The sequence below is a fragment of the Narcine bancroftii genome, chromosome 4, assembly GCF_036971445.1.
Source record: "Narcine bancroftii isolate sNarBan1 chromosome 4, sNarBan1.hap1, whole genome shotgun sequence".
In the NCBI taxonomy this organism is placed as follows: Eukaryota; Metazoa; Chordata; class Chondrichthyes; order Torpediniformes; family Narcinidae; genus Narcine; species Narcine bancroftii.
In genome coordinates this window covers 286985558-287004311 of record NC_091472.1, presented here as the reverse complement: position 1 = coordinate 287004311, position 18754 = coordinate 286985558, and the positions used below count along the sequence as shown (strand labels likewise).

The following is an 18754-nucleotide window of genomic DNA, read 5'->3' as shown; positions in this document are numbered from 1 at the left end:
GTGACAGCAAGTGTTCTATCAAATTCATGGCTTGTCATGTCCTTTGATAAGGTCTACGGTCCACCTGCTGTCTGACAGTTTGTGCTGCACAGCTTCCACTGCGACGCAATTCTATGGGCCAAGACTTGCGTGGACTGCGCAATGCCAGTTTGACCACGTGCACCTATACATCGTTGGCCCAAACACTCCCCGTGAGCTAAGGTATACAGTATTTATTTACAATAGTCGACTGTTTTACCTGCTGGCCAGAAACAATACATCTGCCCATGACAAAGACTTGGGCCAGCTTTCTTGTCCACTTGGGTTGCATGCTTTGGCATCCTGATCTAACCCTTAGACCGAAGAGCCCAGTTCATATCCTTGCTCTGGTCCAACCTAGCCAAGTTCTGCAGCACACCACACCATGGCCTACCATCCTCAGGCAAACAGACTTGTCGAATGTTTTCACTGCCATCTGGAAGCTCGACTACAAGGCCCGAATTGGATGGACGAACATCCATGGGTGCTGTTAAAAATTCACAGCCTCAGAAAATAAGAGTTTATCTCTACCGCTCATGATATTCCAACTTCCACAAGGCCACCTCTCAGCCTCTTCTGCTCCAAGGGAAATTTATCTTTAACTTGGACACCCCGCCCCACTAAAGTATCCATTAATCTTGGCATTGATTGCCAACAGAACAACCATAAAATATCTCAGATGTTACATTTATTTTGGTCATGTGATGTGATCATTGCATCTTTGATTATGGTTTCAGATATTTATTCCAGATTCATCTTCTTTAGTAAAAACATTAAATAACATTTTGATCTTTGTCATGAAGACATCTGAAGACGTTCATAAATGTTACAGTGATTGTTACACCATTACGAGTGCTCTTCTGCCAATTTCTGAGCCTTGGCAACTGCTTCTTCAATAGGTCCAACCATGTAGAAAGATTGTTCAGGCAAATGATCATATTCACCTGCAAATGTGTAAAATGAATAATATGAAGGAAAAGCCCAACAAGTATTTATCCCACAATAGGGACAAATGTTAATATTAAAATTCAGTTTAAGCGTACGAAATTACCTTTAAGGATCATTTGAAATCCCTTAATGGTCTCTTTAAGCGGCACAAGTTTTCCAAGATGACCAGTGAACACCTCCGCAACCTGGAAAGGCTGAGAAAGGAAACGCTGGATCTTACGAGCACGAGCCACAGTCAACTTGTCTTCTTCTGATAGTTCATCCATACCCAGGATAGCAATGATATCCTGCAAGGACTTGTAATCCTAAAGAAAAACAAATTCTGCTCTTAGTTTAATTATGCTAGAATATAAATAAAGCAGCACTTTAATAGGGAGCCACACAATAGCCATTAGCCAATCAGCATCAATTCCTGCAACATGTTACTGATCACAAGCCTCATATGACTAACAAGCTTCCACTACCTCTGATCACAGGGCCAATTCTCCATCCAAAGTTTACCACGCAGAACCTTAACCATATTAGCCACTATCCTTAATCTTATTATTGCTTCAAAAAGAAAATTCACAAGGCATGATCACCCATGCATAGAACCACATTGACTATCTCCAATCAGTCCTTGCCTTTATAACCTGTCTCAAAATCCACTCCAGTAACTTATCCATGAATGGTAATAAGCTCATTGGCCTGGAGTTCCCTGGTTCATACTGATGATCTTTTTAAGATGTTGGTCATGACCAGTCTTCTGGCACATCATTCCATCCATGCTGGACAATGATGCAAATTTCTCTGCCATACCACCAACACTTGTTATCTGGACTTCTCTTCAAGACATTACTATTCACTTTCCTATGTCTTGCTGTACAGTACAGATGAAAAACACTTGGTTAAGTACCTCACCCATCTCCTACATATGATCTTTATCTTTAAGGAGCCCTATTCTTTTTTTTCGTTACTTTTCTGCCTTTTATACTTGTAGGCTCTCAATAATTAACCTTAATGGAAGTGGTGAAATAATCAAGCGAGGTAAATCAGCCCTAGTCAAATGCCTTTATTTGAGCAACAGAAAACACAATATTAATTCAAGAATAAAGTAACATTTAAAGATTGGCAATTCTCAGTTAGGCTTTAGCTATGCAGCCAAATTGATGTAATTTCATTTTACAACAATACGAATAGAAGTAAAACATCTGGTTATGTTGAAAACCAGCTACTTTTGACATGCTTGTACATAACTAAATTGGACAAAACTTCTCTTTTGAAGAATTGGTCCATTCTTTGAAATTCACACTGTGTACCTAGCAATACAAGATCAGAAACTTTCATTTTAAATATCAAGCAGGTGTGCCACACACAAAAGTCATCACAAACAAGCTTCCCACCAAATTCTTAAATTAGGCAAAATTTATTCTGACAACTTGAAGTGCTTTTTCCAAATCATTTGAACCCTGGGAAATCCTTTAGGAACATTAGGGCCATATGCTTTATGGTCACAACCAAATGTGTACAATACTTTTCCTGCCCTATTCCAACCCTCAAATCTCAAAAATATATTGAAGCACAGTTTTGTAACTCCAAAGGAAATGGGCCAATGACAATTTTTCTCAAACAAAATATTTCAGTGATAATTGGGTCCAGTAGTGATTCTCAACCTTCCCTAATCACACAGCACCGATGGCATAGGAATTACTTAAAGTGGTAGTGAGTGGAAAGTTGAGAACCACTGCCTTAACTATAAAGGCAAGAATGCTATAATGCCTTCACCACCATATCTACCAGTGTTACCACTCAAGAAATTTATAGACTTGAGCCAGATGGGCTAAAACATCAGTTTATTCTGTGACTTCCTAAAACCCATTACTTCAAGTTTGTCAAATTACTTCTGCAAATGGTCTATCCAACATCCCACTGATCCATTTCATCACTATTTTCCATTCAATCTGCAAACTTACTAAATCTGAGTTGATGAGGGCCCCAACAAAAATCTGTGTGCTAGATAGAATAAAACAAGTCTGGACCTGTGGGATGGTGATTTAGTGTCAAATTCAGGGAAGGCAAGGTTGAACCTGGGGAGAATAGCATGGGAGCAGCAGTTGCTATTGGCAAATCCAAATCCATGAGTATTTTAAAAACCAGTTCATAAAATTTCAAGACCACTTAGTTGTGAGAAAGATAAACAAAGATGGCAAGAGATTTGCAAGCTTCAAAAAAAGGAAAAATTAGACAAGAGTTCCAAAAAATACAAGGTCTTTTCAGTCAGTCTCCACATTTCTTACCTTCTCATGCAGGCCCAGAAAAGCCTGCTCCAATGTCCCCTTTCAGCCTGGAGGCAGCTGAGGTGTTGATGCAGTGTGGCTAATGGTACCATGACACATATGCACTGAGCGATGGCCAACTTCATTACCCATAATCCCCTCATACAGCTGGAACCACCCTATCAACCAATGGTTCCAGCTGTGTGGGAGATTATGGGCAACATAGTCAGCTGTTTCTTGGAAAAGTGTCAAACAGTGCCGAAAAGCCAAGATTGCTTGGCACCAGCAATGAGAAATTTAAACTTTCATGCACGTCTGGTCATTGAAGCAGGTTGCTGAGCTCTTGTGTTTGCTCTGGGTCTGGCTGCCAGTGTTTGGCAGGGGTGCTGAGCAGGACACCACTGCCGTCCGGCCGTCTGTGCCCAGCAGCAGTTAGGCTCCTGGGTTGACAATGTCATCAACCTGCCCCTTTAGAGCTGCTCCAAACAGTTTCCTATTCATAGATCCTTAGTAGGGCCTTCCCTTGGCCCTGATACTAGAGTTGGGGAGAATTGCTCAAGGCACATCGAATGCGGACGCACTGCATTCATGGAGGTAAGTGTAGCGAGGTAAAAAGAACTTAAATAGGGAAATAAAATTTCACTGGCAAGTAGGATTAAGGAAATTCAAGGTATTTTATATGTATTTGCCACGCACGCCCCACAATTATAGCTGTATGAATCATGAATCAAGTTTTAATTAAAAATAATCTTGGTATTTAGAAAGGAACCCCAGATTAATTCATTTCATTCAGGAGAACAAAGTCAATTTGACATCACTATTGGACAACTGATAAAAAGAATCAAGGGTTCATTCTTTTTTTGTTTACCTGCACTGATGTGATCGATCCTATCTTTGTGGTGGCGTTTCGCTCTTGCATAGTACCCATGGCAGTGGCCAAATATCTTTTGTCATCCAAACTTAAAATTAAAATATTCTCCCTTCACCTTTACGCATCATTATTCGTTCCATTCAAACTCCAAATAATAAATGCTGCAACGTATTGGGCAATATTATAGTAAATCTTAAAAGGTTTCTTCAAATTAAAAAAAGTACAAACCTGCAGTATTTTCTGAACACCACGAGCCACATCATAGTGTTCGTGTCCAACAATATTGGGATCCATAATACGTGAAGTGGAATCCAGTGGGTCTACAGCTGGATATATACCTAATTCAGCAATTGCACGTGAGAGTACAGTTGTAGCATCCAAGTGAGCAAAGGTAGTAGCAGGTGCAGGGTCAGTCAAATCATCAGCTGGTACATAGATAGCCTGCAAAAGCAAAAAAAAAGTTTGGCTGTATGAATCAGGTTTTAATTAAAAATAATCTTGGTATTTAGAAAGGAACCTCAGATTAATAAAATGTTGCTTCATTTCATTCAGGAGAACGAAAGTCAATTTGACATCATCACTGGACAATTAATAAAAAGAATCAAGGGTTCATTCGTTCGGTTTTTTGTTACCTGCACTGATGTGATCGATCCTTTCTTTGTGGTGGTGATTCGCTCTTGCATAGTACCCATGTCAGTGGCCAGAGTTGGCTGATAACCTACTGCAGAAGGAATACGGCCAAGCAGAGCAGATACCTGAAGATTATAAAAGAACTCTACTATTTGCTTAAATATCATTTAAAAGCTTTAAGGTATGTCACAATCAAACCTATTTAACCGGTAACAGACTTACCTCTGAACCTGCCTGGGTGAACCTAAAAATGTTGTCAATGAACAGCAACACATCTTGACCTTCCTGATCACGGAAGTATTCAGCAACAGTTAGTCCTGTCAGTGCCACTCGAGCACGGGCACCAGGTGGCTCATTCATCTGACCATATACAAGTGCCACCTAATGGGAAAAAATGGAAAGTGACAGGCAAAGACTTCCACAACTGTTAAAATCTAAAGCACAAGATTTTACAAAGTGTGACCTTTTATTCAAAAGTCTACATTAGTGCCCAGTATCTATATTCAACATGACCCTCCAGCTCTCCTACTATTCTTTCTGCAATTTACTCACAACATAATTATTTGCATCTCAAATTCTACATGTTCACTATAGACAACCCATGTGTTACAAGGGGAGAGGGTGGCATTCCTAGAAAACAGTCGCAACTATCCTCAACACAAAATCATTTTCACACATTCATCAAGAAAAATGTGCCCTTGCCCATAAGAACAATTTCTTATTCCATACCTCGTATTTGGTAATGATTTTGAATTCCAAGGGGGAATTTCAATTTCCGAAATGTTGCAACACATGGGTCACCTGTACTTGAAACTAGTGGAAAATGTCACGATACGGCGCAAAAGTAAAAACCCAAGTCTCAACATTGTCAAGATGAAGGAGATGACTGTGGACTACAGGACAAGGAACAAACACCCACCACTACATATCAACAACTCTGTAGTGGAGCACAGAGAACTCCAAGTTTCTTGGAGTCCACTTAACTAGTGCCTATCATGGCCTATCACTTATCAGGAAGGCACATAAGCGACCACTTCCTGAAGACTGAAGCAGGCAAGGCTACCATATCAACCTTCGACAGAAGCTCTATCGAGAGCCTCGTGGCCAGCTCATCACAATGTGGTACAGTTGCTCCAGAAAAATGGACTGGAGGTCAATTCACAGGGCCATAAGTGTGGCAGAGAAGATCACTGGAGTCTCTCCACTCACCCCCAAATGACATGATCTACCAGAATTGTTGTCTGAAAAGGGTATGCAAAATCATTTATTTCACTCCACACAAAGCATCTTTTAGCTGCTCTCATTGTGAAAGAGACAGGAGTATCAGAGCCAGCACCACCAGGCTGAAAAACAGCTTCTTCCCATGGGCAGGGAAAATGCTGAATGACCAAATGAATGGCTTGCACTAACCATCTGAGACTCCTATTCCTGAAACAATATTTATTTGTATATATGAATACTTGTCCTACATATGTATTGTTTGTATGTGTTATATCTGGTTGTATATCTGCATGCTTTGAATCAAGGACCAGAGAATGCCATTTTGTCAGGTTGTACCTGTACCTATAAACTTGACCATAGTTCATTAACTTAGGAGCAATTATATTAATATCAAGAGCTTAATCTCTACCCCTCTGATTATTTTCTCTACCTCTTGATGTTTAATCAAGACACTTTACAGCCTTATAGATCAAAGATTCACGCCACAGCCCTGAAACTAAAGTTTATCAACCCCCTTTCCCATAAGCACCATCTTTATTACTCTTGCCTTCAATACCAACATAGTATTTACAATACCATATTTGCTTAGTGTTTTAAATATTCAGTTTTGATGAAACATTATGCCCACTTAAAAGAAAAGCAAAATTGTACAACATTTAAACAATTACCTTGGAAGATGCATCTTTCAGATTGATGACACCAGATTCAATCATTTCATGGTACAAATCATTCCCTTCACGGGTACGTTCTCCGACTCCAGCAAACACAGAGTAGCCACCATGGGCTTTGGCAACGTTGTTAATAAGTTCCATGATCAGTACAGTCTTACCAACACCAGCACCACCAAAGAGACCTAGACAGGGACAGGTTGTAAGCCTAAGCCTATATTCACTACCAACAAAATACAGTTACAATAACTTGCTTTGGTCATAAATTTTCTTTAAGTTGCAAAGCCTTTTTGAATTAAATCCAATATAAATTATGATCAATTGTTTAAAGCTAGCTAAATGGTTCCCAAAGTCCTTTGGATTAATATTTTCAGTACATTTAGGGTTGCATACAGGAGTAGCATTGTAAGCTTTGTACAACTCAGATTACAAAACTTAGGGAGCTTTAAGGTAGCTCTATTTAACATATTTATGACTGCACAAATACATGCTGACAATCCTCCCACTGTATATTAAATTTTAAAAAGAGTAATTATGACAATTTTAACAGATCGGTTTGATAGAGCAATACAATTTAATATCCTCAACAGGAATCAAATTTTCCAGAGCCCAAGAGATGTTAGGCCAAAAGGCCAATTTAAAATACATTAATTTTCTACCATTATGGTAGTAAAGGAAAGAATGCAGCGATATCAAAGGTTGCTGGATTAATCGTAAGTATCAACAGTTTATTGAACAAATAAATCTAAAAAGAGACTACACTTACCAATTTTCCCACCCTTGGCATAGGGAGCCAGCAGGTCCACAACTTTGATGCCAGTCACTAAGATCTCCTGTTCAACACTCATTTCCACAAATTCAGGAGCTTCAGCATGAATTGCAGCATATCTAGGGGTGAACAAGTTTCACGTCCATGACAATAAACCTGATTCTGAAACCCCATCCACAGAATGAAAACAGCACAAGAAATGAATGGATTAATACAAAATCTGCAAATCAACTGGATCAATTCAAAAACATCTGGCCATTTACACATATTGAACATTGTTTCTTGTGCAAGTAATTATTCTAAAATGAAATCTACATGCACAACTAGTAGGCATTGCCAAGAAATTATCAATAAAAAATTAATCAACTAAAAAAATAAATTTATATTTAAAACTTTAAGTTCCTAAAGTTATCATTCTCACTCGCAACTGTTGTATAAGCACATTCAGAACAGATTGTGGCCTGCACTCAACAAGCAGGCTTACATACCTCTTCTACAAAAGGCCTCGAGGGCACAGGAGGCTGAATCTGCTTTCAAATATTAACATCGAGTATCCAAATTAAGCAAATTTTAAATTTGACTTCACAAAACAAGTGGAACCGAAGCAACCCAAAATAATTGAACTGCTCCAAAACCGTATGCAGTTAAGAGCATTTGGGGAATTAAGAGCAAGGCTCCAGTTAATTTACTCAATTATTTGGTACTGATGCAGGTACAAAAGAAGCAAATTACATTTAACATCAATAAGTATAATTATTCATAAATGAAAATGTGCACCCAATTGTGTCCATATAGATAATATGCAGAAAGCAAAACAATTTGAACACAATACTGTAAATCAGATCAACTCTTCAAATCCATTCCTTTAAAACCAGGTAGCTGTCACAAAAGTAGAAATGCACCCTAATTGAAAGACTAAATCCAAGCTGAAGCATGTCTGATTTTTAAGGGCATGCCAGTTTAAAAGTCCCTCCCCCCACCATTGATTCTGTAGGTAATTTATTATTCTAAACACCATTGAATTGGGTGACACTGGAGTGGTAGTGAAATATGTTGAATTATTAGCTGTATATTTCCATTTTAAGTGCCGCCCAATAAAAGGCAAAAAAAAAGCATCCTTGCAAACCAAGCTGGTGATTTAATAAATTCTTTACACCCTTGTATTTTAAATATTGCTATTTCCAACATTACAATCACCTGCACGGTGACTTAATTTACATGTTAAATATATTCCTTCAGTTCAAACGTTACCAACAAGGCTAGTTTACAATTAGCTACGAAGAGCAAAAATAAATGCTATATTCAAGTTTGTCATTTGTTATTTGAGAAACCAGATACTAGATTTGGTCAATTATATATTATAACCAAATATTTTCTACATTTTCCCTATTTATCCAGTGACTTTCCAAAAATTCTCAGCTCAGGCTCCGTATTCACTTCAATAAAACAGAATCCCTTTTAAGGAAATCAGCACAGACTAGAATGCCAAAAGTCATATTTACGGAGAATTAAAAAGCTTCCAATTACTTGAATGGCTAATGACTACTAAATTTTTACAGTAAGCATTAAAGTTCAAAACGGAGACCAGCCAGTATGGTTTATTCCTGAATTTAATACTTTAAAATAAAATAGCCCTTTAATGTGCAAAAGCTATACCAAAAGAAAAGTGTCCTGTACAGGGGTGCATATAAATCCAAATTTAAGTCAAGAAATCAAATGCAAACATATGTGCAAATAAGTACAAAACCTACTTACTGTTTTGTGGTGATTGGTCCCCTCTCATCAATTGGTGCACCAATGACATTCATAATTCTACCAAGAGTTTCTGGCCCAACTGGAATTCTGATGGGAGCACCAGTATCCAAAACTTGTTGCCCACGCACCAATCCTTCAGTACCATCCATAGCAATTGTTCGTACAGTGCTCTCACCTGCAGAGATTTAAGTTTGTTAGTCACAACACAAGGGAAAATATGATTGTTATAAAAATATAATTGTGTTTGCTATAAAAATATTTCTCTCAGATAGTAATTGCTCTTCAGACATTTCAGAAGAACGAAAGTCAATGATGTCTCGTCATCGAGTTCTCATTTGAAATGTTAAAATTAACTCATGCTCACCAAGATGCTGGGCTACTTCCAGCACAAGCCTGCTCTCACGACCCATCACATCTAGAGCATTCAAGATTGGAGGAAGCCCTTCATCAAACTGGACATCAACCACAGCTCCAATAACTGCAACAATTCGTCCTTTTGGCAAACCTTCCTTAGCAGATGGATTTGCTTGAGCAACATAGTTTCGGCCTGCAGTAGGGGAACAAAATGTACAAATTACAGCACCCAGCTATATCCAGTTATTCCAGTAGGAATACACATTTCAGACACATATGGCTATGTACATGAAATCTAACCTTGAATTGTCATCAGCTGATTATTTTTCCCATTTTGCCACAGGAACAGAGCAATAAGCAGCCATGAGCTTTTTCAGCTGTTCAAACTCAAATGCCATAATCAGGCTTTCCATATACCCAGTGATCCCTTGCACCCAGAAAGCTGTATTCTTAAACATTCTGCAACATTACTTCCTACTATCTGTGTAACTCCATGGGTTTGCCACCCTCAGAATGAAGAAATTTCTCTCTCCTAAAATGTCTCAGCGTGAGACTTGAAGATTTTCCCAGTGAGGAGAAACACCTTCCTCACTTCCAGTCTCTCCTCCCCTTCAGAATTTTGTACATTCAAATACCAGTATCCTGGAGCTGGAGCAGCCAACATCTTTGTTTGAAAACTTTACTCGACTGATAAAACTTTCCTGTCTTCCTTCAATGAAAGATATACTCTTCTTTAGTATAGAAACAAAAGACTTGCCATATAACTAGCAAGGCGTACTTGCTCCTGCACTCAAAATCCCTAACAATGAATGCCAAGATAACATTTGCCTTCTAATTTTTTTTTAAACTGATGCTGGGGGTTAGTTTTCTGTAATGTACAATCCAGGTCCTGCTTTTCTTATCAAAGTGAATAACTACATTGATCTGCAATATACTCATCCACCATACATTTTCTCTCTTTCTCTCTGAAATTACTTAAGCCACTGGGGGATTCAGTATGCTGCCAGTACAATTATCACATGCCCAAACTTAATCTGCTTTAATTTTGCAAACCTCTTGTGAGACTTCAGAAAAGGCCTGAAGATCCAAACTCATACCCACTTGTTCTCACTCAAATAGACTATTATTTAAATAGGGATAAAATTCAAAATTCTGAGGTGCAAAGGGAATTGAGATTCCTCAAGCAAGAGACCCTAAAGTTGATTCCAGGTTGAGACAGTGATGAAATAGGCAACTGCAACATTGACATTCATTTCTAGAAGAATAGCACACAGGAGCAGGAATGTGATGTTGAGACTCGACAGCACTGGTGAGATCTCACATGGGAGTAGAGTTTGGGGTTCCTTATTTGAGAAAATTGGCATTGGAGAGGGTTCAGAGAAGATTTTCGAGAGTGATACCAGGAACGATAGCATATGAGGAATGATCGTCACCTCTGGACTGTACTCACTGAAGAACAAAGATGAGGGGGGAACCTCAGAGGCATTTCGAATGCTGAAACAGGCATCTGTGGAAGAGAGGTCACTGGGAGTATTTAAGGCAACGATTGACAAGTATTTGATTAGTCAGGGCATCAAGGTAATGAGAAGCTGGGGAATGGGATTGAGTGGGAGGATGGATTCAGCTCATGATTAGAATGGCAGAGCAGACTCGATAGGCCAATGGGTCTACTGCTCCTATATCTTGTGATAGCATAAACCCAGAAAAATTTGAGTTCTCACTCATTCCCTTTCATAAATCCACATTGAATTTACCTAATGTTCTTTTGAAATTCAGTGAGAATTACTGCCCTGCTACTTTATACCCATTTACCACTCAGTCCACATGAGATTATAGATGCATAAAAATTCAAGCTGAAAAAAAATGAACTGTACTGCATATTAAAAATTTGAATTGAAAATCAAATTAAACCCAAGTCATTTTGAAGGAATGCTAGATTACTAGAATTCCAGTGAAAACTTATAAATTGACCAAATACTTGGAGGGAGAGCTGATAAAATACAAATAAGAAAGCTCAACAAAAAGCAGTAATTACATAGGTGACCATTTTCCTGTCCGCGAAGCCAAGCCAAAGAATTTAAAGTACCCTTTGCAATTCTGAGCAAATACCTGGAAGTTGTTGGAGTTCAATAATCTGATATCCAAATGTTCATGACAATTGCAGGACGGCTGCCAGTAGGGACCCATGGGGAGCCAGAAGTGGGGATACACTGCTCCCATGGGATTCAACCACCCAGACAACTGCCGTTAGCTCTGCATTGTTAAATGAGCTGACAGTAGTTTAATTTAAAATCCCACGACCGCGGGGTCTGCACCCAAGATGATCAGCAGAAGCCATGAGGGGTTGCAGACTCCAGGGGAGCGGACGACTGGCACAGGGCACCAGAAAATGGGATGACCATCCCTCATCTGAGGAGAAGACTCACAGAACAGTGACCACAGCAGCAGACAAGTGATGGGGCTCTGCAGCTGAAGACCCACACATGCAGCGGGCTGCTGAAGAATCAAGGCAAGAAACCCATGGAGGCTGGGGGCTGCTGAAGACGGGCTCGAAACTGGCTGAAGGAGTACAAAGTATCAGTACTGGGATGCAAGGGTATGCTGAAGAGTTTCTGACCATGTCAGATCTGGAGCTCGGGTTGCAAATAGTTTGGACTGGACCCAGTGTGTGGTTGCAGACATGCTGGAGGCGAATCTATGGACACTGTCTCTGCTGGTGGTGGTTGGGGGGGGGGGGAAGAGAGAAAAAAATGGGGGACTCTCTTTTGCTTTAAGTCTGTAAGAGGTGTTTCAGGCAATTTCTGCCGATGGCAAATCTGTCTGCGTTACAGCAGGCAAAAGCAAATTCTTGTAATATGACATTGTTTTACGTCAATGACAATAAATTAAATCTTTAACTGTCCACTCTAGTCCTAAATTTGAACCAGAATGCAAGTGGAGTGTAGCAGCAGAGAAGGGATCAGGAACACCATGTGTTCAGAACACAGGTCAATTACACAAGCAAAATTTGCAACCAAACCCCAAATGCCTGTATATTTCACCCCCATTTAAATTTATTGCAAAATTTAATAACATGTAAAACAGGTGAAATAAAAATTGTACTTAGGTATTAGTCTGGTAAATCTACTAACCCACCAACACCAAAGTTCCATTCTTGCAATTCATCTAAAGTGCAAATACAGGTACTCCCCGAGTTAATAACCTTAATTGGGATGGAATGATCTGTCGCATCTTGAAATGGACACAAGTCAGAATTTTGCCCTTGCATGTGGTGTACCCAAGTCTTAAAGCAAACTTTTTAATCAAATGTTGTATTTGACGAACTGTAACAAGGATACAGGGCATGTAAAAGGCAAATTCTACGTACATACTTTGTGAGTAGGCACCGCGAGGCTCATAGGCTGGGTGCGGCCATCTTGATTCCTATGCGCATGCATGTCTTCAGTTGGCGCATGAGTGATATTGAATTCATGCCCTGAACTCTAGCGAATATGCCAACCGAACTCCAAACAACAAACTCGCCACGCATGCGTCAACCGAAGACTCACACATGGACACAGAAATCAAGATGGCCGTGCCCAACCTATGGGCCTCGCGGTGCTGACTCACAAAGTACGTACGTAGAATTTGCCCTTTACCCCGGTTAGTTTGTCAAATACATTTGATTAAAAAGTTTGCTTTAAGACTTGGGTACGCCACATGCATGGGCAAAATTCTGACTTGTGTCCATTTCAAGATACGACAGACCATTCCATCCCAATTAAGGTTATTAACTCGGGGAGCACCTTATTTGCACTTTAGATGAATTGCAAGAATGGAACTTTGGTGCTGGTGGGCTAGTAGGTTTACCAGACTAATACCCAAATACAATTTTTATTTCACCTGTTATTAAATGTTGCAATAAATGTTGGTTCTTACATGCCCTAATATGCTGGTTAGTTTGTCACATACAACATAAACTAAGTTTTCTATATTTTTCTCTTATATATAGTTTATAAAAATTCAGTCGGATGTGCATATGGATACAAGCCGCATAGATTGAGAGTCCGGGAGTACTTGTACCAGAAAGGTTGCAGGATTACACAACTAGGAAAGGTCATCAACAGTAACAAACCGCTATACATATATATATATTGTGCACCAAATGTTCTCCTGCATTAGAAGGATTCAGTAGATTCGAGTGTAGAGGATTTTTGCTCCTTTTTTAAAAAAAAAAGAGTTTCACTCCAATTAAGAGGAAATGTTATATATAGAGAATTTAGGTTAAAATGGCTTAAGTTAAAATGTGATGATTAATCATAAAAAGGGAAGCCAGAACGGACAGGGAGCTTACTAGCAGCCAAGGACAAAAAGTTCAGCTGGATATGTTTTTTTAAACCTATCTTTTCATGGTCATAGTGAGAGACATGCAGGAGACAAAAGATTGAGAAGAAGGGTGAGAAACAGAATTTAGTGTATGTAGAGTTCGCAGCGTACGTAACGAACGTGATAATTAATAATGCAGTTGTACTTAGAATGCTTTTGAAATACTAACCAATTAAAACAGTATTAATAAGAAGGGGAAGGGCAAACAATAAGGGTATAAAAATCAATGCACTGTATGTATCGGGGCTTAACTGGTGAGAAGCCAGTTGAGTCCAACTCTGCAGACTTGTAAATAAAGCTTGTCGTGTCATCAGTTTTAAAGAGACTCATTTGTGAGAAGTTTTATTTCTGACAGGAAACATCCTAATTTCATAAAACCTTATTTACCTTCTACAATCGAGCACATGAAGAAAAAAAAATGTACTGCCCACCAACGAAAATGCTCGCGTGCAAAATGTGAAATCGAGTGAAAGGAGATTGAAATCCTTTAGTGGGCAGAATTTTTACTAAAATGGAATGAGCTTCTTCCTGCTCAAGTCGAGCCACGAATAAAATCATGGAAAATACCACAACCGATGTCCTGCAGTCAAGTTTCAAGGTGAAAGGCCCAAGCCCGAGGTGAAATTAAGGGAGTCTTTTTTTAAATCGCCTGAACACAAAAGTAACGTGTGGATGTAGACGAATTCAACAGACACCCAGATATTAAGCCGATGAATCGTCGTCGTCCCCCCCCCCCCCCCCGAAATAAACCCGGAGGGAGGAGAGGATGCGACATCGAGAGGCCACTAGGCCTCGGGCCCACGATCTCAGGGCGGGGAAAGGTCAAAGGAAGCACGGCTCCCCGTTATGGTTCCCGCCACCACCACCACCACCAGCGGCTCCTCGGCGCATGAAGGGGGAAGTTCGACTCCCGACTGCGCAGGAACGGGTCTCAGGGCCGGGTCGGGGAAAACCCGACACCCGTTGCTGTGATCGGACGCAAGCGAGAGAGAAAAGAAAATCGAAGCCCAGCGCCAGATACCTACGGGAATAGAGGGCACCGGCAGCAGCACCCGATCCCGGCTGGATTGCAGGTCGGAGGGCCCGCAGCGCGCCCCTGCTGCACCGTCCCACGGCTCCCAACATGGCGAACGGCGGCCGAGGAGTCGAGGAGGACGAGCAACGGACGTCCTCTATATAGAGAGAGGCTGGGCCCCGCCAGTGCGCAGGCGCCGCCCGGTCCAGGCGGCCGGCGATCACGTGGAGACGGCCGGCGCTTGACTTCAAGGCCCAGAGCGTCGCGCGCCCACGGAAGCGCGCCGACGGCAACGCGCCGCTGGGGTAAGCGTGAGGTGGTGCGTGATCTGCTTCCGGGGGGGACGGACGGACGGACGGACGGGAGAGGTCAGGCTGAGGCCGTGGAGTCGGAAATTGTTGAGTGGCTGTGTTTGGTGAAAGGTCGAACGGTCCCAGCCTTTCCTCTGAGAAGGGGCGTTGAAATCTCATTGCACTCTCTATATTTAAAAATCCAACGAACGTTAGGTGTAATGATTGGGTAGAAATTTGAATGAGAACTTGGTGGATGACAGATCTTATTCAGCAGCTGCAATACCTTTTGATTCATTCACTATATATATCTGAATGTTTTGGTCCTGTTGTAGCAATTAAAGGTCCATGATTCCAATTAGTAATTTGCACCAAAACCAAAAAAATGCATTGTGGGCGAGCTGAAAGTTGTGAAGTAAAATTAGTTAATACATGAAAAGTTTTACTGCACTGGATGGCAATGCCAAAATGTATAATTTTCTCCTTTATCTATCAAAATGTGCCTCTTCCTCGTGGCATTGATAATTCTGATATTTTCCAAGTCACCCATGAATATCTTATTCTTTATGATTGATTTATCAGCAAGATAGTGGAAATTGGATCAATCCTCTTCCAACCTAAATGTCCTTTTCGGCTAAAAATGTTTCCCATTTGGCCCCTACTTCAAACTGGTTAAAGGGTATACAAAACCTGAGGCTTTCCAAACCATTAGTGTTGCATTATTCTACCCCTGAATCCTTTCATCCTCCCATGGAGCTACAGCCCCCAGTTTGCAGTTCAAGTTTATTTATCATCTAGTACAACTAGTGCATCTCGTTGCACTAGTACAACCCGATCCAAACCGCATCCTCCTCTCCTCGGTGCAAAACACGCAAACACACAGCCAGGCATATCCCCCATAAAGACAAGCAATACATATGCAGGACAAATATACATAAGAGTATATAAAAATAAATATTGTTTAACAAATAGTAGAGTCTCAGATGGTTAGTGTGAGCACTTTTTAAAAAAGCATTTGACCATTTCAGCCCACAGGTCTGTGCTGCCCAATTTACACCCAATTAACCTACACCCCCAGTACATTGCAAACGGTGGGAGGAAACTGGACCCCCGGAGAAAAGCCCATGCAGACACAGGGAGAATGTGCAAACTCTTTACAAACAGTGTGGGATTGGAACCTAAGTCCCAGTCACTGCGCTGAAGAGGTGTTGAACTAACTGCTGCACCAACCGTGCTGTCCTCCCATTTTGTCGTTCAGCATTCTCACAGCCTGTGGGAAGAAGCTGTTCCTCAGCCTGGTGGCACTGGCTCTGATGCTCCTGAATCTCTTCCCCGATGGGAGCAGCTGAAAGATGCTGTGTGCGAGGTGGTCCAACGTAACACTGATTCAGATTTAAAGTTTAGCTGATGCCATAAAACTACCTGTCCAGATATGCCTGTGGTCAAAAAATATCTTGGTATTCGGAAAGTAAAATCTTTTTCCATTGAGAAAGATGATGGATTTGTGAACACTTAAGGTAATGTGGGTGCAGTCTTTGGACTCTTGACAATTTTGCAATGTGACAAAGCTGAGAGCTTTTTAGCCCTATTTCACTCTGTCTACTGAAAGTGTGTAATAGATATTGTTTCTTTACAAAATTTGTTGATCTTCTGGCACAGTAAATGAAAATATGTTGCCCATGTTACTTTCTACACTCTGAAAGAAGCTCACGGTAGAAAAAAGGCCCACGATAAGCTTAAAAGCCTGGTTGGTCAGGTATCTTCAGGTTTTAACATGCAGTCTGTTAGAATGAATGCTGGATTGTTCAAGTTCATTTTGGAAAATAGTGGCTTATGGTACCTTCAAAACATTGCACTTTGACTCTGATTAATTGCTTTTACTTCCAAAGTTCATTCCATTGAATTCCAAGTACAAAATGTGGGCATATATGTTTAGCACTCTTGATTGGGAATGAATTTCCAGGCATTTGATTATTTGTTGCTTATAGATTGTGATGGCAGATAAGCAAATGACAAGCTAATAAGAAGGGAGAAATGTACTATCTCTGTACTGGAGATGTATCTGCAAAATATTGCTTAATTAAAAGAGAAAACATTGTTCATAATTACAAAATCCTTGAGTTTCTGGAGCTGTACTCAGCAATCTGAACCATTGATCTAAAAAGTGAATTTCAGTCTCAGCATAGCAGCTAAACTACCATAATATACTTGTGTAAAATTCAAATTTGGTAGACCATTACCGAGGGGATTGAACATTATGTTACTGAGTCTGGTCTTTATAATATTAGATATTTACTCGGTAATGGTCAACAGATAATATCGGAGTCTCAGTCACCCACCATCTATTCCGCCATTACAGTCAATGCAGGCTAACTAACTCCAAGCCCACCAACCTCATCCATTGCACAAGCACACTAGAAGATACTGAATGTGCGCAGCCTGCGGACCCCAGGACACTGTGGATGCCCACAGCCAAACCAAAAACGGTAAGCAACAAGCCTTTGGCTTGTTATGTCTCCCTAATTGTTATGTCTCAAATAATAATTACACAATTATAAATAACACTCAAATACAGTAAATTCAAATATTATGTGGATCTTCTTTCCTCATTCTTCATAGGCCAGAGGTTACCAGCACATAGCCTTGAAAAGAGTGATCTTTACCACCACTGGACCAGTAATGTCTGTAGTCTTTGTAGTGGGCAAGGTCCAAATAAAACAACAAAATAAAGTCAGTTTTGGTTTCTTTCATTGTCACAGCGTTAGAATCCTGTCCTGTTTATGAATACTTCCAAGTTTAAATAAAGAGCTTCCGTATCTGACAATGAAGGGGTTTCTGGAAGGAATCCTAGGGCTCTGTGCCATTGGCCTTCTCACCAGGATTGTGTTGTAATTTCTCCGAGCATGTAGAGATGAAGAGTGTTGCTTTGAGGAGAAATACACTGAGGAGAGTGATAATGGTGCAGTTGGTAGGTTCTAGTGGTGTAAAAACAAAACCGCAAGTGCTACTGATGTGTTGATTCCATAGACCTTGGGTATGCTGTAGAAGAATATGCATTCACATTTATTATCAGGTATATGACTATACATATAGCCTGTACAACCTGACGAAACCGCATTTCTCCGGCCACAGCGCTCACACACACACAGTAGATAATAATCACATATATGCATAAAGATATCTTTAAATAAATATTTTGGGATCATTTACTTGGTTACAGGATATTGTTCATCCAATTTACAACCTGTGGGAAGAAGCTATTCCCCAGGCTGACAGTCCTGATTTTAATACTCCTGTAACTCTTTCCTGATGGAATTGGGTGAAAGATAATGTGTGCTGGATGGAAAGGGTCTTCTCTAATTATTTGAGCCCTATTTAAGCAAATCTCCTGTCAAGAGAGGAAAGGGAGACCCCAGTGATCTTCTCAGCTGTTTTGATGATCCTCTGTGTTGAATTCCAGTCCGATGCTTTTCAACTTCAATACCTTGCAGTGAAGCAGCCAGACTGGATGCTCTAATGATGCTCCTTGTACCTCGATCAATGACCACATGCAGACACGAAGCACATGGACAAAGGCTTTAATGTCCTGAAACCG

General features: G+C 40.4%; 1 protein-coding gene and 1 non-coding gene across 2 annotated transcripts; both read right to left on the bottom strand.

Moving 5' to 3' along the window:
- Nucleotides 1-689: 689 nt before the first annotated feature.
- atp5f1b (ATP synthase F1 subunit beta) lies at nucleotides 690-15049 on the bottom strand. Its single transcript, XM_069935300.1, has 10 exons — nucleotides 14880-15049; nucleotides 9500-9682; nucleotides 9136-9310; nucleotides 7378-7499; nucleotides 6612-6796; nucleotides 4945-5103; nucleotides 4725-4847; nucleotides 4321-4533; nucleotides 1070-1271; nucleotides 690-962 (listed from the first exon to the last, which is right to left on the bottom strand). The coding sequence occupies exons 1-10, from the start codon at nucleotides 14977-14979 to the stop codon at nucleotides 865-867; spliced, it is 1560 nt and encodes a 519-aa protein (XP_069791401.1). The 5' UTR covers nucleotides 14980-15049; the 3' UTR covers nucleotides 690-864.
- LOC138762567 (small nucleolar RNA SNORD59) lies at nucleotides 4608-4678 on the bottom strand. The gene has a single exon (XR_011356965.1). It is a non-coding gene; the product is annotated as a small nucleolar RNA SNORD59 (small nucleolar RNA).
- Nucleotides 15050-18754: the final 3705 nt, after the last annotated feature.